Source organism: Pantherophis guttatus, chromosome 1, assembly GCF_059756535.1.
Source record: "Pantherophis guttatus breed Tessera chromosome 1, ASM5975653v1, whole genome shotgun sequence".
Taxonomy (NCBI): domain Eukaryota; kingdom Metazoa; phylum Chordata; class Lepidosauria; order Squamata; family Colubridae; genus Pantherophis; species Pantherophis guttatus.
Genome location: NC_142063.1, coordinates 63684520 through 63710784, shown reverse-complemented (window position 1 = coordinate 63710784; position 26265 = coordinate 63684520). Strand labels below are relative to the sequence as shown.

The window sequence follows — 26265 nt, the reverse complement described above, 5'->3', positions numbered from 1 at the left end:
GGGTTATATTCAGAGTATAAGACGCACCCAAATTTTCAGCCTCTTTTAGGAGGGAAAAAAGTATGTCTTATACTCCGAAAAATATGGTAATGCAAAAAATTATCTGTTATAGGGCAGGGCAGTATATCCATGCAATACAGAACACAGACCTAAACTCCAGTAACTTCAACCCAGTATGTTCTCCTAGCTTCAATATAAAATCTGATGCCATCTGAGGCAAATCAGATCAAGGGTCTGAAGAAACTTGTTTGGAAAAGGTAAACTCCCCTTAACTCTTCCAGGCAGATTTCGGTTGCATATACTGTAGCTGTATAGAAGTTAGATGAAGTTAATGCAGCCATCTGCTTCATCAAACTAATGTAAAGGTTATGAGGATAAATGAGTTAGTCTTTCATAATATGAATCAGTCAGAACCATTGGAGGAAAAGTACACATTTTGTAGATTCAGAACCACCATCGCTAGAGCCTGCGTTAATATCAACATGATGGCTGATTTGTAATTAGAATACAATTGAAAGGAGACAAATACATCTATTTTCTAATGGTTTCTTTGTAAAAAGAGTGTTGTTACCGAAAGCTTTTTTTTTTCATTTGATGTTATAAACCATTTGAACAGTGCTACTAAGTTTATCTGTTTGCCATTAAGTCTTCTATATACTGTATAAACAAGTAATTAGTTACATGTTTTCTCTTATGTATTCCAGAGCCTTTTTATAACTTTTGAAAAATATAAACCAGTACTTCAAAAATGAGAACAGTTAACACAGAATTGGAGTCTAAAGCTTGAGTAGTTTCCTTCAAAGTAATCCAAGAATTGTTTTGAACTTTCAAAATACAGTGACTACATGGTTAATTTTACCAGAAGTATCCAGGAGACTTTCAATGCAATGTTATCTGGTACATATTTCAAAATACTGACAGTTATTTTATCAGTAATTAGTATTCATATTATGTCTCAAACAATCTGTTCAAGAATGAGGGAAATGAACTGGTTGAACAGCTCTTCCTATCTGATAATTAATGTATGGGGTGGGGGTCGATGTGCATGCAAAATTGAGGTCAAACAGGAAGTTATTTTTAGTTAAATAAAGTAAATTTAACTAGAGCTTTGCCTTGATTACTGGTTTGACTTTGGAATAAACCTATAAAAAAGAAAATATCGTCCTGCTAAATAATTTCTTTTTTATTTTGTTGCTAATCTTGTCAATATGGCACTTGATAGCTGGCTGGACTCCCTTGTTCAATGGCACGCATTTTTAAATAGCACACATCTTTTTTTTTTCCCCCTTACAAAAACCATTTGTTCTTTTAAACAAAAATATTAATTGCATTCTTTTTCTTCCAAATTTTTGGTTATATATAGCACGGCAAAACAGTATTTTAGACATCTTAAACAATTTAAAAATATAGTTGATGAATGTCTGCTAATCTATTTTATATTCTGCATTTCCTCCTCCCCCTCTTCAGCTGCTAATCATAAATTTTGATTGCCAAATAGTTTAACATACTCTTCCAATAGTTACATGTGTGAGTGTTCTGTGAATTGCAGGCAGTTTTATAAGGACAGATTTGAAGTTGCATATGGGTTGCACATGGTTTGATTGTCATGAGTTTTTTTAAAAAACACTTTTTTTAAAAAAAATAAACAATGTACTGCAAATAATTTCTCAGAAGGGAATTTATATTAAACTAATCTGTATTAGAATAAAATTGAAAGCATTGATTATAACCACTAAAGTCCTTCTACCAAATAATGTCCATTTTTTTCAGAATGTCTTTATCACGTGGCTTTAAATTTTGACTCTTTTTAATAGTTTTACATCATGATTGCTGCTGGGATTTTTTTTTTTAAAAAAAAGCCTAATGTTCAAAGAATATTTTGTGTGGTTTTTATATTTTTATTTGGATTGTCTTTATTTATGATGTTGTATGACATCACCTTGAACTATAAGAAAGAGCAGAACATAAAGCCCTTCAGAGCTTCAGATTGGATTACCTAAGAAACTGTCTTTTCCCAATAGTTTCTATCCATCTTAAAAACCATGTTCATTTTTTTTCAGTCCAGCCTTCCTCAATATATTTTCAACATATATATTGAATAAATAAGGAGATACAATCATATTGCATTTCTTAGCAAACTTGATGCTAGTCTGTTATACTACATTCCATCAGGACTGTCACTTTGTGTTCTGTGTGTAGGTTTTCCATGAGGATAATGAGATTTTTTTTGTATTCCCATTTTCCCAAGAATATTCTACAGCCTGACATAGTCAATGTAATCAAAGATTTTCTATAATCAGTAAAGCACACCTTGATCTATTATTATTATTATTATTATTATTATTATTATTATTATTATTATTATTATTATTATTATTATTTTATTATTATTGTTCCTTGGCTTTCACAATTATCCAACATTTATCAGTCATAATGCCTCCTAATCTTCAGCCTCTTCTAAATCACCTTGAACATCTGGGATCTCTTGTTCTATGAACAGTTCTAATCTGCCTTAAATGATCCCCAGCATTAGTATATAAAATTAAATTCCTTCCTGAGATGTTTGCCTTCCTGACTTTGGCTTCTCTTCTTGGCAATTCCCTCTGTTTGTTCTGAAACCAATATGATTTCTTCTGTTTCTACCTCTTTGGCAGTCTCTTTTCATATTCATATTTAACAACTTTTTTAATTCTGCAATTAATTCAGAACATTCTGATTCTGTATCAAAGTTAGGGCTTCAGAGTGATTATGTTCTTGAAAATAGTGAGTATATGTTGATGATCATATTGTAGAAGCTTTGTTGTGCTATAACTTGACTGGAACTTGAGCATAAGCAGTCTCCTGCTTCATATCTACTTCCTATGCCATACAATCCAAGTGTTTTCCTGATTACTATCTCCAATTCTGACATCTCAGTCTCTAACTATAAGCAACATATTTACTATAGCGATAGGTAGGTAGGTAGGTAGGTAGGTAGGTAGGTAGGTAGGTAGGTTGGTTGGTAGGTAGGTAGGTGGATGGATGGATGGATGGATGGATGGATGGATGGATGATAGATTTATCCTTTTATTATTTTTATAAATAACTCAAGGTGGCAAACAAACCTAAAATTCTTTCCTCCTCCTATTTTTCCCCACAACCACAACCCTGTGAAGTGAGCTACTATGGTAGAAAGTGATTAGTCAAGAGCCACCTAGCTGGCTGTCATGCCTAGGGAAGGACTAGAACTCCCAGGCTCCTGGTTACCTTAATACCTTAATCACTAGATCAAACTGTATGTTAATTGCCTAATATATATTTATACTTGCATGTTATTTTGATTTCAGATTAATTTGACCATAAAACCTGTTATAATCCTCTTCTTCTGAGTTGAAGCATAAATAGATAACAAGCCTAACTGATATTATTAGTTTGCTATATCCTATTCAACAATGAAAGCCACAGTATTCCTTCTTTTTTTATTTCATGAGTATTAAACAATATGATTTTTTACTGAAAGTGTCCAGTTCTCATCTATTTCACTTCGTTGATGCCTGAGGTATCAATGTGTAGTTGATTCATTTCATTCTTCACTGTGTTGAACTTCCTCAAATTTATGCTACTTACATTCCATGTTCCCACTGTATTTATTTCTTTACATCTTTGGATTTTTCCTTTTCTGTATGTCTACCTTTGGCAACAAGATGTCTCAAAAGCTTTAATCTAACCACACCATAAATACTCAGTACTCCGAAAGATTTTCAGTTCTTTTTCATTAGGATGATGAATGCTATCTAACATGATGGTTTCATCATATGATGGCACTAAAGCAACACTCAATTTATCTTATCTATCTATATTTGGTAAAGTTCAGGAGTGATTTACTACTTCCCTCTGCAATGCAGAATGAAATGATGCCTTTGCTGATGTCACTGAAGTGATCATCTTTAACCAACATTTTCCTGTATCTCTGTTGCCCAATATAGATAGCTGTTTGTTTTAATTGCAGACCTGGGAGGACCATCATAACTTGAATGACTGCTGGGAGTGCATATTCTTCACATATACTTTGTCTATCTTGGCTCATGCCTTCTAGGAACACAAACTTCCCCTTTTCCCATGATGACACAGCATAGCAGTACTTGAGGCTGGTAGGGAGGGAATTCCAAATTATCTGGTTTTTAAATCCAAACAAGGAAGTGAATTCATCTGAAAAGAATTTGATAACCATTAAAGCAAGTAATAAACGGTGTAGTACAAGGTGTTTTTGTGGCTGTAGTCAAAATCCTGGCAGTCAGCCACATTCTGAAACAGAAGCTTCTAGGCAGTCTCTAAGGACAAAGCAACATAAAATGCATTGAAAGAACCAAGCCTTGATGTAACCATTGCATAAATGATTGAGGCTAAGTCTGTTTATTCTTGAAATTGCTTCATTAGCATGTATGATAAGCTGACAGAAAACATTGATGGCCTATACCTTTATCTTGGGTATTCAAGAACAAAGACAAAATATACTGTAACTCACTTAAGCTTTTTAATGTAAAATTAACAAAGTAAGAAAAACATAATGATCTAATAACATTTACTTTAAATAGTAGGTATGTTAATTTATTTCAAACTACTGCTTAATTTTATATCATATTTGTACAATATATCACTGTTACTGGGGGCTCATAAAATCTTGGGAATCATCTCCGCCTTAAATTAAAGTAAATTCTTGTAAATTAGAACATTTAAAGCTTCCCTTCTCTCCTTCCTGGTTGACAGGTTGTAAACAAATTTACTTCAAACATGACACAAGTCTTCATAACGATACCTTGGAAATATTATGACATTATGTTAGTCTACATATTTCTAGATTGGTCTGTTCATTGGCGATTTGTCTGAGAATAGTTATGAATATGTGAATATCTACATTTAACTTTCCAAAACCAAATGTGATACAATGCTATTTTTTTTACAATGTAGCTAAATCCGTGCCAGAAATTATCTTCAGACTGATATATTTTTACTTAAGTTAAAGATGGTAACTTTTAATTAGAAAATATGGAATAATTCCACTCTTTTAAAAACTTACCTCTTTATTATTATTTTTTCTAGGTTGAAGATACTCTGTATTGTGCTGGGCAGATTGCATTAGTGCCCTGTACTATGCAACTTACAAGTGGTGGCATCAAAAAAGAAGCTCTGGTATCTTTAAACCATGTTGAAAGAGTCCTGAAAGCCATGAACTTGAAGGCTGAACTCCATCACGTACTCATGGCAAATTGTTACGTAACAGACAGCAAGTACATTTCTGTTGCTGAAGCTGTATGGCAGAGGAAATTAAAAGAACTTATAAAAGTATGTATAATATTTTTTTTTCCTGCTTTCAAAGCAACAGTTTAGAAAATGCATTTATCCATGACTTGAACTAAAATCAAAACGTTCTCAATGCATTTTTCTGACGTTCAAAAAGACTGATGGAATAAGGTTTGATTGAGCTATTATATTTGGGCTCTTCTGTTTCGATGGAGTGCTGAAACATTAAAGTGCCTAACAGAATATTATATTCATCAGCAAGTTTCTCTGAATTCCATAAAGCAAAAGCTTAAAGAAGCCTGAAAAAGCAACCAATTCCATGTGGACATTTTTAAAAGAGGATTTAGAGTCTGAATCTAATGTACATATATGATTTTTCTTTATCATATTGCAGGAGAGTAGTTTTCACTACATTTCTGCACTTAACTTTCACAGAGATGATCTGTGGGGTTTGTCTTTTATGGAGGAATTTTTATTTTATTCACAATCAATAACGCTTACAATTATTATAAAGAACACTCTATATGCCATCTTGAACATTCGTAAAAGAATTGTGGGGTATAAATCCAATAAATAAAACTTAGATGATAATTAGTAAAATTAAATATATACATAACACCTGTTGGAAGGAGCTACTTGATCAACAAATTTTCATGAATCACTTAGGTAACTAAAGTTGATCAAAATATTTTGAAATTGAACCATTTTGAATTTGAAACACCCTTTTTCTCAGTCAGAGGAGCTCTCTCTAGGAGTCTCTGGAGGCCGGGGACAGCAAAAAACGCCACTTCCTGTCCAACCAGAAGTTGGGAAATGGGCCATTTCGGGCCTCTGGAGGGCCTCCGAGGGGGTGGGGAAGGCTATTTTCACCCTCCCCAGATTCATAGAGCCAAGTGAGAAAGAAAAACGGGCTTTCCCCACCCACCTCCAGGCCCTCTGGTGGCAGGAAACAGCCTGTTTCCCTACTTCTGGTGGGCCCAGAAGGCCCGAAAATCAGCTGGCGGAGCTGAGCTGGCATGCCCACTGATATGGCTACATGTGCCATAGGTTCACCATCATGGTTCTATTCTATTCCTCATCTGATTTGGGGTTGTTTTCTTCTGCCACTAAAAACCTATGATAATGTTGATATCATGCAGGAGGATCTCCTAGCCCAGTATAGAAGCAGTATAGAAAAGAGAAGACAAATGTAGAAATTTTGGAGTAACTAGCATTGCTTTTATTCTTTTGAAAAGATTGGGGATTCTGTTTTAATAATGATCAATAACAACCACATTTACTGAGAAGAGAATCACTTCTAAAGGGTGACTTATCTGATCATTGCAGAACATAAAAGTGAAGAGAAAATTCTACCCATTTACTTTGCCAAAACAAGACTGCTTCTACATTAGTTGCTTTTTTTTAATACAAACATAAAAGTCATTGATATATATATATCAACTCACTGAGGAAGGAAAATTCAGGGGCTTTGGTTGTTGCTAACACACCTCAGGTCCAAATTGTATAGTCTAGAGATGTAGAATATAGTGCCAGCATCACTTAGCTCAGACTAATTGTCTACTCATCTGAGAATGAATAGAGAGAGCCTGTGGAGTGAAATAGAGGTAAATTCAGAGTCTGATGTGTTGCACCATTGATGCGAACAAAATACAGGATACAAATATAACAGTCTTGCTTTTTATTGGCTTTAAGATTTAAGGCTTAGCACCATTTCTTCTATATATATGAAAGGGCATGGAAGCTCCTTTCAAATAATGAAATCATCAATTTATCTTGTAGTGGACTTTTAGATGTTACTGAACTACAATTATCACCCCACTCAGGACAGCAGTAGTGAAGAATGCTTGAAGAACCATAGGATTCTCCTCTTTGTTCTAATGCTAAGTTTGTTGTATCAGTTGGAGTATAGATGTGAAGGACAATGTATTTACCAATCACCTCTGTTAAAAAGCCAGTTTCCAGTGTTCCCCTTCTGACATACTGAATATGACCAAGCATAACAATATAGGGAGTTGGATAAATTTTGAAGATGCAGTCTATCTCCTTTTCAACTGAATAAATATGACTCGTCTTTCCCTAACAATTTTGTTCGTGAACCCCATTTTCCCATTTTCCCTAACTCTAAGAAGAAAATACCATGGCTTTACTCTTTCTCTGGATACCTTTCAATGTTGGGCAGTTATTTTTTATCAACTTCTCATCTCTCCCAAACAAAAATTGGAGAGAGGAGGTAAAATGATAAAAATGTTAAACAGCTAGTTAGATCTCTTGCACCTTTTTGTGACAGATAATGGTGGGGAAGGATTAGAGAGAAAAAGATCAGAAAAAGAAAGAAAGGGGATGGGATGATGGTGGGTGGATGGAATGCTTAAGGACAGGGGTCAGCAACCCGCGGCTCTGGAGCCGCATGTGGCTCTTTCATCCCTCTGCTGCGGCTCCCTGTTGCCGGTCGGCTCCACAAATTGATAGGGCTTTCAGTTAGGACAGGTAGAGGAAAAAGGATGCTGCGCTAGGAGGAGACTCTATGGTGGGGAAATCGGACTTCCGGCCGGCAAAGGATGCCACGCTGAGAGGACACTATATGGTGGAGGAACTGGACTTCTGGTCGGCTCTAGAAATGAAGGGGAGCCTCCAGTTAAGAACTTTGTGGCTCTTTGAGTGTTTAAAGTTGCCAACCCCTGCTTAAGGAGGAGGAAAGAACCATAATCAAATGGAAAACAGGATAGAACTATCTCTTTGTGTTACTGAGCTCTGCTATGATAGCTTTTCCACTCTAGTTTGTGGATATGACACTAGTGCCTTTCTGTCAAAAATACACTTTTTAAGAAAAAAATGACATAAAAACAAAAACAGGTTGATGCTGACTATATTTGCTGTAAGTAAAATTCATGAACCATACATCCTTTAGTATAAGCTTGTTGACCTCTTGTTAAGGTCAAGGGTTCCAAGATCAGGGTTCCAAGTAACATCCCCAATGAAAGAAGACTCCGAGACTAGAAGTTCCAAAGATCCTGAAGATCCAAAGTAAAAGATGGCTTCCAGGACTGACAGCATCCTGTGAGATAATCTACAATGTTGGGAAATACATCTAAACCCTTAAATATCTTCAAAGTAAGTTGGCAGATATGGTGGTCTGTTTTTGTTTTTAAAATGTCTGCTCTTTTGCTTGAATCTGATACATGCATTGCTTAACTGGCCAGCCCAAACTGCATCTGTAAGCATTTAGAGTGGTCTGCCTAATAATACAGGCAGCTCTACTAGTGGTCTACTTTGTATCAGAGTTCATGGCACTATGTATACAAACGCAATACTGGATCTTATCTCACTAATCTCACAAAGGAGTAACCAGTGGAGTAATTCCTTTTGGTCTCAAGTTCAGTCGTTTATAATTCTTGTGCCCAACTAAGAATATAAACCAGCTTTCCTAAAGCTGGACACCTGCCAAGCCCCTGAGGTGCACAGCATGATTCACCTGAATTTTCTTTAATGAATTTTAATGTTAAGAATTGGGGGTTAGAGTACAGAATTTCAAGAACTGAAAGAGGAACCTTCCAGCATTCCTTTATTAGTGACTTCATTGAGGCAGTATCTCCTAGAATGTTTGGACTCCCCCCCCCCCGAATATTTATATGACATTTATTTATTTATTTATTTGTTTATTTGTTTATTTGTTTATTTATGAGATTTATATGCCACCCTATCTCCAGCCGGACTCAGGGCAGCTCACAACAGTTAATAAACATCTAATAAAAATTAAATCCAAATCTCATAATTTAACAGTTAAAAGTACAAGACATACTAAGAGTTGTTTGCCTGTAGTAGATCTCTCATCTGCTGATGCTTGTATTTAGAGTCACTGTACCCTATGACTATCATTAAGTGTTGTACCTTATGATTCTTGATGAATGTATCTTTTCTTTTATGTACACTGAGAGCATATGCACCAAGACAAATTCTTGGCCAATTAAAATTTCTATTCTATTCTATTCTAGAGTTATTTCTCATTAAATCTTAGCCTAATGAGAATCTCTTTCTGATATGTGGTACTCAGCTGTAGAATTCTGTATTATTTACAACTGCTGGATTCTGAGAGCTGAACTCCATACATCTGATTGGATGCTCAAGCTGCAGAAGTCTGGAATAGAACATTGATACGTTTTTGTAGGAGATCATTCCAACCACATCCAAGACTTAACAAATTTCCCATTCATACTTTCTTCTTGTTTCCTTGGCTCTCTCCATTTTTAAAATAGTCTTCAAGCTAGTCAAGGTCTAAGCAAGAGTTCTGATTCAATGCCCCTTGAATTTGAATTCGTACCAAATTCAGTTGAACTGTATTGTATCCTGTGTATAATACAGGGATTCTTAAATATAGTTTAACCTTTGGAAGAGAATATTTGTAGCTTAGGGTTGAACTGTGGGATCCTTAGTGTTCTGAGCCTGGTAGTTTTCATTAGCAAGCTAAGTATCTTCATTAGTACTAGAAGGGAGTAGGGTTTGCGGTTTTTTATATACTAGTGGTTTCCCTTGTCAGTGTTGGGAGTGTTCTTGGTGGTTCCTTGATTAGACTAATGTTTACTGTTTGTTTTATCTGCATTGATTGGGGTATTGTTTACTTGATTGTTTGTCTACTATTAGTCTTAGTGTTAATCTCTGCTGATATGAGTGTTGAATGCTGGTGAGGAGGTGTTTTGATTTTTTTTGTTTTCTTTTGGATCTAATAATTATCTTTTTTTGAGTGAAATGTAAATGTTGTTTGTTGTTATGCACCTGTGAATGGCCTATTTGTTTGAGTGCAAAGTCTCCAGGTTTTTCTGGCATTTTTGTGCTTGGCTTGATGTTCACAGTTTTCTACCTGAAACTATGATTGAATCTATCCATGTGTTATGAAATTAAGGAGTTTTCATCAGGTCTTCTGACTGCTAGTTGGTGTTCATGGATGTGCTGGGCTAGTCTTCTGTCTATTTGTCCTACATAGTTTTACAGTCCTGTTACAGTCCTTTCAGCATATGTTTAGATGACTCCTGTTATTCTTTTTCTTCTTCTAGGGCTGCTGAGTCTTTTGGTTTACTTAATATTTTTTGGAAGGCTTTAGTTGTGTGCTACAGTGATGCCATGTGGTCTGTTGTTGGTTTCTGACATGTTTTTGATATATGCCTATGTTACCCTTTTTACAGTTTAGCCAGTTATTGTTCCTCCAGCATCATTAACATCAGTCTTCATTTTTATGGAAATGATCATTGCACATGTACTATGTGTATCAGTGGTGAAATCTAAAATTTGTTACTACCAGTTCTGTGGGCGTGGCTTGGTGGGGGGGGTAATGTGATTGGGCGGGCATGGCCAATTTTTTTTTTTAACTTTTAAAACCATTTTTTCTACAACCTCTTCAGCGAAGAGGTTGTAAAAAAAATGCTTTCAAAAGGCTCTGACAATCCCAGCTGAGTTGCCTGATCGGCAGAGACTTTTTTTCTTTTAAATGCCTCTGACAATCAGGCAACTCAGCTTGGATCGTCACAGGCATTTAAAAGAAAAAGGGTTTTTTTCTTTTAAATGCCTCTGACTAGCCAAGCTGAGTTGCTTGATCGGCAGAGGCATTTAAAAGAAAAAAAGTCTCTGCTGATCAGGCAACTCAGCTTGGATCGTCAGAGGCATTTAAAAGAAAAAAAAGTTTTTCGGTCAAAGAGGTTGTAGAAAAAATGCTTTTAAAAGTAAAAAAAAGGCCTCTGATGATTGTGTGGGTCAGCTGGGGGGACAGGGATTTTTGCTACCGGTTCTCCGAACCACCCGCCTCCATCGCTACCAGATCGGGTGATCCGGTCCGAACCGGGAGCATTTCACCCCTGATATGTATGTGTGTGTCTATATATATTTATATCTGTTGATTGGGAATATTATCTCATTTTAAATATTCTGATCTGAAGCATTAAGAGATCAGATAAAGTATTTAGAGGGTATATTTTGAAGTAGTAGAAATAACCAATGACAAAAATAAAAGAGATTACTCATGGAAAATCCATTTTGGAATTCTATAGTTTTGTCAGATCTGCCACATCAGCTTATTGAAAAGTTATGAAAGTGAATTGATTTTACCTTTTAAAGTGGCTTGAAAGAGAATATTCAGTCTGTCAAAACAGCACAGTAATGACATAATTTTCTTCTTGTGCCTTGAAAACTTCATTCCCCAGGGGTTAATATTAAATAACCATTTTGCATTCTTATGAGGCAACTATAATGTAAGTACTTGATAAAGGTTACACCTAGATGGTTGAGCGCTATACATTTTTGAATTATTTGATTGGAGACCACAATGGAATATGAAGATACTGTTGTGCTTTTTAAAAACAATAAAAAATGTCTGGAATCCACCACCACCCCTCCAAAATTATAATTGGGCATTGATTAATGTGCTTGAGCAACACCTAGAAGACCATGGGCTTTGGTCCTCCAAAGTCACCTAAAAGGTGACTTTAGGCCAGTCTTTCTCAGCCCAATCCATCTCATATTGTGATTCTAGTGAGGAAAGTAGGAAAATGGATAATCAACTATGTCAGCTTGAAGTGGTATATGGATTAAATAAATGCCAGAAAATTGGTAGTTATTGTATATAGCTTCATTTTTACTCTGGACATTCTCATTTCTTTGTCCTTTAGAGTGATTCCTGGCATACTACCCAGAGGCTCTTTTGTTAAAGCATGTTATGCACCTACACAGTAAAATATATAAGATTTTAGTATCATGGTTTTTCTAACCATTATAGGCCTGGTTGTTATTTACCTCTAGGTCTGCATATAAACAAAGAATTATATAAACAAAGACTTTCCTGATGGTACAATACAGTGTAAAGATAATCTACAATGTAAAAACTGTAACTGTCACTATGTAGGGCAGACAGAAAGAAGACTAGCAGAACATACTGTATCTCTGAACATTAATAAGCGGTCAGAAGACACAATGAAACTCCTTAATCTCACAACACATGGACAGTTTCAGCCATAGTTTCAATCAACAAAACTGTGAGCATTCTAGGCTAAATCGAAAAATACTAGGGAATTTCTAGGAATTTGTCATTCAGACAGATCAGTTAACAATAGACACATAGAGATAAACCATATTTACACACCATTCTAAAGTGACAATAAAAAGGCTAAAATGGAAACAAAAAGACCAGAACACATTCTCTACAGCAATTGGAATTAACATCAGACAAAAAAGAAGAAAACAATACCCTAAGCAAGGAACTACCAAGGAGCACACCCCCACCAACATTGGCAATGCAGGCTGTTGTATATAAACAGGGAGCAAATCCCAAATACACTAGCACTGATGATGTTACTTAGTTGGGTAATGAAACATCTGCAAGCAAACAATCAAGTTCAAGAACATGAAGAACTCCACAGTTCAAGTCTAAGCTACATATATTCCAGGAGCGGGTTTCAAAACCTGTCACTACCAGTTTGCTCAGCGCGCAACACTTCTGTGCATGCACAGAAGTGTCCGGGCAGGTGGGAAGAGCCTCCTGCCGCCACCGCTATCGGTTCACCTGATCCGATTGCAACCCACCACTGATATATTCTCTTCTGTTAGTCGCAACTCAATCTTTTCTCTTAGAAAGGTGCAGGCACAGAGATTTATTTAGCCATTTAAATTCAGCCCATTTTAAGTTGAAAAGATTCTTGAAACATACAGCATCACTGGGATCAAGACAATGCTTATAGGCCACACTGAGTCCTTAGCTGTCCCCATAACTCCCTATCGTTGTCTCCAACTCCCAGGAAACCACCGTCTTGTCTTCCCTTGTAAACTGCTATAAAAAAGCTTGAATCCCAAGATGCTGTCATTTTTATAAGAATAGTATTGGGAGATTTAGTTTAGCTTAATTTAATTTTGTATTTCAACCTTTAGCGCTCTGAGCATGCTGATGCTTTCCTCTTCTTCCCGAAGTCCTGTTTTGGCTCTACTTTTATAGCACTCGTCTAATGAATGCACTTTTGTCAGAAATGAACTATTGCACAGCCTTCAAAGAAGGAAATAGTTTCACTTCAACTACTAAATCAATAAGTAGAAACAAAGAATGCATTTGCTGAATATTTGCTAAGGGGAGATAGGACATTCTTGTGAAACACATCTGAAATTCCCATCAATTTATACTGTATGTTATTGCCAAGAAAACTTCCCCAACCTATCCCAACTATTAAGCAGACAAACTACTATATGGAAAAACAAAAAGGAAAAGATCCTCCCCAAATATCTGTTCAAAAATATTGAGGGGGACAATATCTGCCTACAATATAAATGTTCAATGTATTTTTAAATGTTTAATGCCTATTACTTCTAAATGACATGCATTCTGATCCTAAAACAGTTAAAATGTTGGCACATTGACTTTTGTAGAATTTACTTCCGAGTAATTGAACTTAAATCAGAGAAGCAAAGTTGTCTTTTTATTTAATCCTTTATAAATTTTTCTTTTTCTTTTCTTTTCTTTTCTTTTCTTTTCTTTTCTTTTCTTTTCTTTTTTTTTTTTTTTGGGCGGGGGGTGTTGGTGGATGCATTTGCTATACTTTTACTTTGGCTTCATTCAGATGTGGATGCAAAAAGTGAGTTGAATATGAACTAGTCCTATTTTAATGCTGCTTTCAACTTTCACACAGCACAGTATGTGCCAGCCACTGACCCAGCAACATGCCTGCCAGCTCAGCAGTGAATAATCACTTTACTTTGTGTTTTTCTTCTTCATCTATGAAGCAGAATAAATGCTTTTGGCTAGTATAAGGCATGCTTATAGCATTCTGTTGGATCTCTGTGAGAAATCTTCTCATGTGCATGGATTTATACATAAACCTGGCATATAGCACATCTTTTTAAAAGTGGTCTGCTTTAGTTCATGGGGCTAATTCACTGGTAAATAGATGTAGGATTATCTATTTAGGGATATTATAGACCTCCAATATGCCATGATGTTCAGATAGCTTAATTATGCTATAGATGAGCCGTTTGTTGTTCATTTAACAAGAATTTATACTGAAGTGTATAGAGCTTAGATTGGGATAGTTAGTCATCAGGTCATGAAAATTTCTGTTTATACTAAAACTGAACAATTAAATGTGGGCTTGCAATAGAAGCCAACATGTAATTGTTGGAGATTGACATGGGAAACTGTTGAGCCTATTAGCTCTTTCAGTAGTCTTTGATACCGTGGGGTGTTGATCACAACCACTGGACCAGGCAGGCATTCTTGGCTCTCCTGGTTAAATCTTCCTTCTTTCCACCAAGGAAACTGGTGATGAGGAGAAGCTGATGTAATCTCTCAAGGCTTTTCTCTCTGCAGAATTCAAGAAGCTATGCCAGGATACTTTTTTTCCATTGAACCTAATGTTATCTGCTCCTAATTATAGGAGGGTTTTTGTTTTTTTGATGCAAAGGCTTTTTCCTATCTTTCCCTACTAAAGTTGTAGAAGGAGAAGCAAATCATGACGTGGCATGTTGACTTCAAATTTATTCTAGCTTAATTTTCTTTCTCTACAGTTTGGTATTTTGTTATTTTTTTTAAAAAAAAAATCTTATTTATATGGTCACCTATTCTCATATAAGTAACGCTGGGTGTTAATCTTAGTTAATTTAATTATTTAATTAATAATTTAATTAATAATTTAATTGAAATGTGGCTGTTAAAAAATGTGTGTCTGTCTTTCTTCCTTTCTTTCTTTCACATTACTTTATGGAGACATAGGCTTTGAAAAACTATTGAAGATTGTGAAGTGTGAATACCCCTGTATAGATCAATATAAGATTTGCTTTGTTTTCCAAGTTCCACATCTTCAACAGATACAAAGTATAGATTAATGCCACTTTGAGGATTGTTTGTTTGTCACAACATAAACACATCTTAAAAAGAGGGGGAAAACCCCTTATGTTACATGGTCTATTTTATCCTAGAGTAGCATTCCAATTAGCACATGTTAATTACATTTTTGGTTTCCATCAGAAGCCTACAATTGCAGTATAAAAATTATTAAAGAAAGCCAACTTTCAGCTTTTTAGATGAATTCAGAGGTGAAAGAAGCGTTCAAAGATACTCTTAACGCATTTCTGCTCTGAATATCAATGTAACTCACAAAGTACACTTACAAAATAGTAGATTCTACAACTTATTTATTATTTGAGAATGCCTTCATAGCTACATTTTATCATTTAGATATTTTTTTTCTACCCCTAAATCCTCTTAACTCTGCTTATCTACCTCTCCTTCCAAAAGGGCTTATTTTTGACATCCCAGAAAATAAAAAAAATAGAGAACATATTCTGTGTGACAGATTTGATTTGCATCCATTTTATATTGCTATCAGTTTAAGACTTTGTTCCTTAAACAGTTATTTTTACTTTCTCATTGTAATAGATATATTGAATTATTTATGTTTGAAAAGTACCTCAAGGAATCTTAACTTCAATCATTATTTTTATCTTGTCATAGGAACCTATCGTTTGGCAAGGAAAATGACCTTTCAATATTGAATTATTTTCTAATCAATTTCATATTTTGCTATCTTATTTTTAGCTGGCACATAATACCTGCCTTTACATTTACCTCTGCAGGATATATTTTAAACATTATTATTAGAAAGAAAGAAGTAGGAACTCCAACAGAAATCTCAGTATAATAGGGCAGTGCAGAGGGTACAATTGCTTTAACAGCAGCTTGCATTATATTCAAGATCTAACACACAGTTTGATAGAAAGTTCCTGCTGGGGAAGAAAAGTGGGGAAGCTGGCAAGAATTTTACCACATCTGCTACCTGCTGCTAATAAACTGTAACCTATTTCATTTTTATTATGCTTACTCTTTAGGTTATTTGGCTTTCAAAATAATCTCTCTGGCTTTTAGTATGTGTAAAATGTATTACGATATGGTTGTTTAAATATGAAGAACTTTTCAACTGAGATTGTAGCCCTTAATGGGTAAGGTGGCATCTCATGCGTGTGTTCATGCATTAGCGTTACAAAAAGGGTGAAAATAATCAGGGCTGTTTGGGGGAGACAGGATAATGAAAATAAAGATGACAGCCACAGAATCAAATTTCTGTCTCTTTTTACATGTGTTTTGCATGGAACATGAGTAAAAAAATCTGGTTGGGCTTTCATTGTACCACCATGTTGGATTATTCAACTCCCTTCCTACTATAATATTTTATATTATTAAATATTAAATATATTATATTAAACCACAATGCAGTTATTTCTATGTTAGAACTTTGGAGACCAAAACATGCCCTACTTTAATTAGTGACCATTTATTAATTACATGATATCTAGATTCTACCATTTTTTATGAAAATAATCCACAGGAAGAATTAAATCTATATTCTGTTGTAGTTTTGACTGTTAAACCAGATTGTCCAAAGTCACTATGTATTCCTTAAAGTGTCCCTTAAAATATGAAATATCTCTTGAATATAATCTAGCAGGTGACCAAAGTAAATTGAGATTAAGTTGCATCTCAATTAACCTGTAATCTTTCCCCTGGCTCAAGCTGATGAAGGGAGGAGAACTTGTGGCTCAGAAGGTTAATTCAACTGCCTAACATGCAGGAAGCCCAAGTTCGAATCTGAGAAAGGGTATGGCTAGCTGATGAAAGCTAAAAATCTTGAAATACATCTATACTAGTCTCCCTTTATTTCTTTATCAGCAAAATATAAATTTGGTATACACTGGTTTGTCGTGAATGCGACTGCTTGAGGGCTCCTGGATTGGAGCTGAAAGGCGAAAGGGAGCAGAATGCCCCCTCCCACATGTTGGGGTTGACCAGGTATAAAATGGCAACTAGATTAAAATACAATGCAACTCAAGCAATTGAGAATCATCCAGTGATCCACATCTAAAGCCTCAGAAAAGAGTTTCCTTTGTAAAGGCCTACAGGGTACTGGAGGAAAGATTCCAAAGTCAGGGACCATCACTGGGAAGGGATTCTCAGTTAGGGACCCTGTAGTAAGCCCTCCCTGTTAGAGCATATGGGATGGCCAAATGCCCTAGATAACAAGCAGTCTCACAATAACCCAATCCTATGCCTTATAAGACTTTATAAGTGATAATCAGTATCTTGCATTGTACCCAGAAGATTATTTTATTTATTTATTTATTTATTTATTTATTTATTTATTTATTTATTTATTTATTTATTTATTTATTTAATTTGTATACCGCCCCTCTCCCGAAGGACTCAGGGCTGTGAACAGCCAAAATTAAAATATATACAAATATAAAAATTAAAATAAATTAAAACAGAATTAAATCAAATAGGCTTCCCAATTTAAAAACCCTTTACCCATAAAATAACCCATTAAAATTTTAAGCCAGCCGGCTTGCTGAAATAAGTAAGTCTTCAAAGCTCGGCAGAAAGTACGGAGGTCCGGGATCAGTCGTATTCCTGGGGGTAGCTCGTTCCAGAGGGCGGGTGCCTCCACAGAGAAGGCTCTACCCCTGGGGGTCGTCAGTCGACATTGCTTGACCAACATTGCTTGACCGACGGCACCCTGAGGAGACCCTCTCTGTGGGAGTGCATTTTAAACCAGCTCACAGAATAGTGTTGTCACATTGGCATAGCAAGGAATGCCCATAACTACTCAAACTACTGCATTCTGGATCATTTGAAGTTTCTGGATAGTCTTCAAGAGTCTCCCAAGTGCAGCACATTGCAATAATTCATTTGGGGGTGAGTAAGGTGTGACCATGAGCAGGAACAGTAACAGTAACAGATGCAATTAGAAAAGAAAACAAAGTTGTCCTGTAGGAACTGTAAGCCCAGTAAGATTTCTAAATTGTGCACTGAATTCAAATGGGGCAGTGAACTCTGCTCAGAGTCAAGGATAAAAGTGTCTGGTTCCTGGATCGATGGAGGCAAAAACCTACAAGTACTCGATTCTGGAAGGGTTGAGTCAAAGTCTATTCTTTCACATCCAAACCCCTCACAGGTCCCAAACACTGGAACAAAACTTCATGAATATTTTGAAAGCGGTAATAATAGAACCTTATGCTACTATGCAAAGCAAAGATATTAGGGGTTGACTGCTCTTGTCCTCAACCAATATCAATTGACCCCAAAGGATGGAGAAGGACAATTGTAAAACAATGGCCCCAAGTCTCAAATCCAAAAGCTGGTCCATAGGAGGTCAAGAATGTCCCACCTCAGGTTATCCACAACTTGAATCAAAATTCTCTCACTACAGTATCCTAACCTAAAACCTGACTCAAAGGAGTACAGATACTCTGCTTTTTCCAGGACCCATAAGAACTATAGGCCAACAGCCTTTTCAACAACCTTTCCCAGAAGGTGGGATACTGGATGAAAATGATTCATATCTATAGGAGCTAGTAATAGTTTATTAAAGAAGGAATAGACTACTGCTGCTTTTAAACTCAGCAGAACCATTCCATTTCTCAAGGAGACATTTACTATCTCATGGATGACACCCCCCCCACACACACACACACAATGATCTCTGGAGGCTTTAACCATCTAAGAGAGGCCTGGCTCTAAAACACATAGATTATTCATTTCTTCAGAATTAATGGGATTAAACTCATCTAGGTAACATAGGACCAAATCCCAGTCAGGATGAAATCATCCAGCCCCTAGGGAATGGGTTGTACTAAACAGGGCCACCAGATGACATTTGGATTGAATAAGTTTGGAGAAATAAGTTCCTATTGCCACAAGGCAGGCTTTAATAAAGGTTCTAACCTGTGTCTGATCTGTTTTGACAGAGACAATATGTCAAAACCATCAGTTTTGAAAGGTATTTAGATCTTCTTGGACACATCTTCCTATGTTTCATAAGATCTCCATTATTGTGCAATCCTTGCAAGGCAGTTTTAGCAACATATTAAAGCTCCAAGCCTGATTGTCCTGTCTGTGTTATCACACCAAATTTTAGTATATAACAATTACCCCATATTAATGGTGGGGAGACGTCTGTAGTGTAATATACTGCTTATAATGACAATATTTAAAGGGAATATTTAAGGTTTCCCATTTTTGTAAAAAAAAAAAAAAAACGATCCTGAAATTTTTCTGGCAGCCATAAAGGCATAATTACATTTCACTAAGAGCTATTTAATTTTGAAATTATTATTCCTTTCACCACAGGATTTTTCTATAGTCATCCTGTCTCTTTTGCAATCCAGAAAAATGGAGATTCCTAATCCTTCCATTTCTTCCAAATTAAAAAAAATGATTGCTGAATTGCTGTATTTATATGGGTTCATGAAAGAAGAAGAACATTCCCAAAGGAGTTGTAGTTTTGAGCATCTTCAGTGGCAGGTTTGATTATGAAAGTGTCAGGATTAATGATCCTATAAATTATACATTTGAAGGCTTCCTTCCTCATGCTGTCTGCATAAACGAGTGCATCAGTTTAAGCTTCAGAACAAAATAGCCTACCAACAAAAATGTTGTTACTTATTATGTGGAAATTCCATTAGGAAAACTGTGGAAAAAAGGTCAGTCTTTCACAAAAGAGAACTGAGCATCTTCACAGTTATATAGGTGGGTCATTTAAGTTGCTTAAGTGTCTCCACTGGATGAATCCAGGGGTGAAATCTAAAATTTATTACTACCGGTTCTGTGGGTGTGGCTTGGTGGGGGGTATAATGTGACTGGGTGGGCGTGGCCAACTTTTTTTTTTACTTTTAAAAGCATTTTTTCTATAACCTTAAGAGGTTGCAGAAAAAAATGCTTTTAGAAGCTTCTGACGATCAGGCAACTCAGCTGGGATCGCCAGAGGCTTTTAAAGGCTTTTTTTTTTTTCTACAATCTCTTCGGCTGAAGAGGTTGTAGAAAAGATGCTTTTTTTTAAAACACTTTATTAAACTTTTATTACATTAAAAACATAAAAAATTATATCACTCAACAACAGCTATTTGTGGTGTTTTTCTTATGACAGTAATTCGTGTGTTATTTACAAAAACTAAATTGTGTGTGTTTACATTCTTTTTTTTTTCTATTACTTATCTATATAAATAAAAATGTAAATGTCCATTTCTACATAACCGTACATCTCCAAAAGTTCTTCACCAATTGCTTTCAAATTTTGACACAACGTTGCATTCGACTACAGGCGTGTTTTTATATACCTATATTATATACATGTCACACCTGTGACAGGTAAAAACATGGAAAACATTGAAAAACATTGAAAAACAGCACCATCTGCCGGACGTAAAACCAACATGGCAGTCTCCCAGCCCTGATTACGCTCAACAGATTTCTGCTTATATTTAGACTCTCCATATTGCTTCCAAGAAACTGCGCATTTGGAAGGCAGAGACGTCCGAGGGCCATATCCTGCCACCAGGCTCGGCAGGTAGGCAGCCGACTTCCCGCCGGGAAGCCCTCGCAGCTGGCACTTCTAGGGCTGGGTGGGGCCCACCCAAGCCTGGCTCTGACCTCCCCCTCCCCCAGCCGCCCCACAAACTAGCCTCGCCTGCTGCTGCTGCCCATCCCTCTCGCCAGCCACTCTCGGGGCTCCCTCCAAAGAACACCTGGCAACGAGGCTGCCTGGGTCCGCCAAGCAGGAACCCTCCATCCCTCGCCTGGCCCGAATCGCGCCTGGCCCAGCGCTACCACGGGCCCCGAGGTCAGAAAGACCAGCCGTTAACCGGCGCTATGCAAATCCAGTCAGTGAGTGGGAAATGGAGGCAACTGGAGCCTTTGGGTCGCCTTTGACCAGCGCCGCCTTTGATTCCCAGGAGGGCGCTCTGGCAGTTCACGGAGCCTACACGAAAATTTCGGCCTCTGGCAGAAAAGGGGCTCTGGAGAGGCTTCGGGCGACGGAAACGGCCAGGAGGGAGGATGGCCGGCCCTCCTTCATTTCGCCTGGAAGAGTGGGGGATTTAATCATTCCCCTGCCCTTGGCAGGCGGGGGTGGAGAACTGCGCAGCAGAAGTCCAGTGGGGTATGAGTGGCTCCTGACTTTGCCGCTTTCTTCCTTTGGGTGGGAAGCCCCAAACCAGCCTCAAACCCCTGCCACACCCCCTCCCTTCCCTTCCCTGCTATGCGTCTCCCCGTTGAGCCCCCAGAGAACATCTGTGTAGGGAGGACAGAGGGGGGCCCCAAGTTTCTGCTGTGGTGCGGAGAGCTGCGAAGGCCTGGCCTGAAAAGGTAAGGGCGATGGCGGGGGATGCAGAAGAGGCCGGGCCAGAGACAGATAAACAGAGAGAGAGGGAGAGAGAGACATAGAGAAATACAGAGAGACGGGGGGAGAGAGAGACACATAGAGATACAGAGAGAGGGGGGAGAGAGACAGACATAGAGATAGAGAGAGGGGGGAGAAAGACACATAGAGAGATACAGGGGGGAGAGAGACAGCGAGATACAGGGGGGGAAGAGAGAGACATAGATACAGAGAGAGGGGGAGAGAGAGAGACATAGATACAGGGGGGGAGAGAGACATAGAGAGATACAAAGGGAGAGGGAGAGAGAGAGAGATACGGGGGGAGAGAAAGAGACAGAGATAGAGAGGGGGAGAGAGACACAGAGAGATACAGGGGAGAGAGAGAGACAGAGAGAGATACAGACGGGGGGAGAGAGAGACATAGAGAAATACAAAGAGAGAGGGGTAGACAGAGAGGGAGGATTTAGTGGTTCCCATTGTTTTTTAGCAACCGGTTCTCTGCCCTAATCACCAGCTGGGTAGGCATGGCTCGGGGCTGTCATGTGACTGATGAAAGTGAATGACGTCGAGTTCGCCATGCCCACCAAATGTTCGTGGAGAGTTTGGAACTTCAGCCTCGCTCTTTTAGCCCAGCGGAAGCACCAGACTGGGCCACAGCAACGCATGGCCGGGTATAGCTAGTACTTAATAACTATATATCTTTAATCTATCTCTATTCTATCCAGTTAAACCACTGTTCCCACACATTGTAAAATATCAATACCTCTTTATCTTTTAAACTCAGCGTTCGGCCGAAGAGTTTGTAGGGAAAAAAATGCTTTTAAAAGCCTCTGACAATCCCAGCTGAGTTGCCTGATCGTCAGAGGCTTCTAAAAGCATTTTTTTCTGCAACCTCTTAAGGTTGTAGAAAAAATGCTTTTAGAAGCCTCTGACAATCCCATTTTTTTGGCCGAAGAGGTTGTAGAAAAAATGCTTTTAAAAGTAAAAAAAAAAAAAAAAAAGCCTCTGATGATCGCACGGCTCAGCTGGGCATGGGTGAGGCAGGGATTTTTGCTACCAGTTCTCCAAACCACCCACCATCATCGCTATCAGATCGGGCGATCTGGTCCGAACCGGGAGCATTTCACCCCTGGATGAATCTGTCTGATAGTAGCATCTACCAAACTTGTATTGTGAATGCCATAAAATATTATCCTGTGATTGTTACATACTGTCTGCAATACATGCTGCATTTAAAAGAATTCTGAACGTTTGTAGCTTTTAAAATCAGATGTCATGTTATCGACATGAACAACACAGATCAGAAGTTCTATTTTTCTATCAAATTCCAACTGCAAATTTAAGCAGCTGATTAGAATATTGTAAGACAAATAAAACAGAAAATATGACTCTTTTATGCCATCTTTATGCTGATCTTTTCGGTTAAAAAAGACACCAGTGACTGTACATATTGCAACGGATCTCCCAAAGTACTTTTCAAAAGGCAAACTGAAGAAATTTCTTGGATGAGAAGCGAAATGTTTTCAAAGAAAAAACGAAGTCCAGTTGCCTTTTGAAAAGCACCTTTGGGACGACCATGATCTGGATGATTGTTGTGGCCCGCCAACGGCCTGCGCAGATCGTGGCTGATCCCGATGACGAGGAGGCTGGTGTGTCGCGCCAGCAGCCGGCACAGCCGGCGCTCACGTCAGACAGTGAGGAGGCTGAAGAGGATGTGGTGCCAGAGGCAGAGACTCAGCCAGGGCCTTAAGAACCTTCTTCAAGTGGAGAGAGTGAAGGAGCCTCTCCTCAATGCTCGAGCATGCAGGGCTGCCAAAAGGCAGGAGTGGCTACTCAGGCGGAGGTATCCTCGACAGTAAGACTTGAGGATAATTGGCCACTCCCTTAGCCTATTTAAGTCGCACGCAGTTAGTAATTTCTTGCTGGAAACAACTTGTAATTATTATCAGAGCATTGTTGAAGAGTGAGTGTCTTATCGTATCTTGTTTTCTGGGCTGGTTGCCAATCTTTGCGGGACTTTGTTTATTCTTGCTACTTTATAAATTTGATAAGGACCATTGGTGTGTGTCAGTATCCTCAGGAATCCGGAGCTGGGGCAGAACAATGATTGAGAATCTCCATAGATATTGGAATGGATCCTAAAGAGCAGTTATTGCATGAAACATCCTTTAATTCAACTTGTTGTTTCCTTTTTTAATCAGTTCCATGTCTAATTATTATATTCTGAATTTTTTCTTGAAGTAATAGTTTTAGCTGGGGATGCAATTTCAGCTTTTTTTGTTAAATAATTCAACATTTTCCCCTTAAACTTTTGTTATGGAACTTCAAAGGACAGATGAGATTGCCATTATGTACAGAAGAAAAAAAACAGTTGATGGAAAAGAAGAGGGAGGAGGCAGGAGATAATGGTTGGCTAAAAGTAGGGTTTGTCATGAGAACAGCTTTCCTGCACCAACTGAGTAATTGAAGCAAAGAAATGATTTTTTAAAAAAGAAATAATGCTAGCATTTCTTGGCACTTCAGACCACTCTAACTTAGATTCATGTCTGTAGAAAGGCTAAGTAATTGAAAAAAAATATATCAGGCTAGAAAATCAGGGGAACATATAAAAATGAGATTTCACTGTAAGTTCAAAAGAATCAGTTGATAATGGAATTCAGAGTGATATGAGAAATTTGTAATGGGAAACACGCATTCAAATTAAATACCGTAACTCTAATACTTTCCTGTCTTTAAAGTATTCTCTATTAAAGCCGTGGCTGCATTCATGGAGCTTGTAGTTCGATACATCTAAAGGATACCAGCCCAAGGAAACCAACTCATAAGCAGTAGCATCATGTACACTTTGAACAGGAATAAAAGGAGAGGATTCTAATTTGAAGATACTCACCAGGGAAATCTTAGATCTCCTGATAGGGTCCCTAGTCTTTTAATAGTATTCTCAGGTGTAACAAGTAGAACTAGTACTCATAATGGTAACATTAATAACATTAACTCAATATTTTCTATTGAAAATAGAAAATCCTTGTAGGGAATGGCTTGAATCCTTGATATGTTGAAGAAAAAGTATTCCACTTTAAAGAAAAAATAAATAATCATCAATGATCTTTTCAAAATTGTCAAGAATTTCTGTTTCCTACAAAGCAGGCTCTTTGGTCTCTATTTTTTTTAAAAAAAAATATTTTGACTAAGTTTCAAAAGATTGGGGAGGGGGAGGAGGAAGGGGAATCTTGGAAACTCCGTCATAAAAACACAATCTTTTTAAAGGTTGAAGCCTCTAAAATGTGAGGTTATGTGAATATGTGGCTACATGGTACATAGTCTTTCACTTGGAATGATGATCATTTGTTATCTTTGAAACTGTAATTTTGTCTTGGCCTTTTATTCTTCCCCTTATTCTAAATGGGAGCTGAAGGCAGGCAGAAATACAGAGTAATTGATTTAACAGCCTAAGACAAGTACAAGAAAATAGGAAGTTTGGTCTCAATGCTTGACTTGATCTGAGGCAGCTTTTTTCCAACCTTACCTCAGCACCTTGGGCCAACCAAGTGGCCTTTAAGCCTGAACGAGCATGACTTTTTTTTTCTAACGTAAAGCTTCAGTATTCAGTTTTTCAAACTGTTCTGCAGCATTGGAAGTAGAATTATATTGACAAGGTTAGAATTCATCTCCTGGAGGGGGCTACTATGCTATACTTTAAGTGCTAATATAACAGTTATGTGGTTGTACCTTAATAATAGCCCCAGCTTGCCTAATGAGAATGCTGAAAGCAAACAGTACTCAGTGAGATTTTATTATGACTGAAGTGACTGCAATTTGAGGCAAATTATCCCTATTTTTGTTCTGATATCAAGCACAAGCATGCTGTAAAGAAATTGCTGTAAGTTTTGATGGGGAATTAGACTTAACTATTGTTAATATAGATGTAAGTGCATTTTTTCATGTAAACAGCTCACAAGGGTCAAGCAGCAGAGACTTTTTTTGTGTGAGGCTGAAAATGATTGTCAATAATTTTGTGAGCGAATGTTGAAATAAAGTGCCTGTAACCTGTCATTATTCCTTCCTCTTGAAGTCACGACAGAGTGGCTGAAAATTTAGCCTGTGAATTGAAGGCAGAGAGAATGTTATGGCCTTATCGACTTCAGATAAAATTACTATTTTAACTTGTAATTATTTTTCCATTCAAAGGTCAGCCAGCATATAGTATTTACTATTTCGAACTGCAGTGTAAGCAAATTGCTTAGGAAAAAAGTTGTTACTAGTAGAGAACCAGGCAAAGAAAGCTTCAGTCACTAATTCTAGCATGGCTTATTATGTGGTTTATTAAGAAATAGGAGGAGAGACTATTTTGAAACAAAATACTTAGGAAATATACAGAATTGTATATTTAAGTGAAGGTCCATTGTTAGTAGAGTTGTTAAAAAAACTATTTGCTTAAATCCTGAAGATGTTTATTAAAGGTTGTAATTAAAAAGACAAAAAGTAATACAAACTTTAAAAAAAGAAAGATTAGAAAGTGCTGATAAGAAAACAAAAAAAGAAAAAAGAATGGTAAAGAAAAAAAAAGAAATATAGAAAGAAATAACTTCTCCCTTCATCATAACAAGAATAAACAATGTTCGTGACTCATCACCGCCTCTTAAAATTTTCTCTTATGCCCATTTGTCATCTTTATCTGTAAACAAATCATTAAAGCCTGTTCAGTCTGATCAACAAAAGGTCATTTAGGGTGACCAGAAATAGCATATCTATTTTAAACTTGATCAAATAAGCCTGTTTTATATCAGCAATAACAATAGCTATTGTAATTGTAAAC

At 37.2% G+C, this 26265-nt stretch overlaps 1 protein-coding gene across 1 annotated transcript in view; it reads left to right on the top strand.

The window, feature by feature from the left end:
• Nucleotides 1-26265, top strand: part of DPH6 (diphthamine biosynthesis 6) — a 235670-nt gene that overhangs the window by 160745 nt on the left and 48660 nt on the right. Inside the window, exon 13 of the mRNA XM_034417936.3 lies at nt 5080-5322. Coding sequence (XP_034273827.2) covers nt 5080-5322 — 243 coding nt within the window. The remainder of the gene's footprint in view (nt 1-5079; nt 5323-26265) is intronic.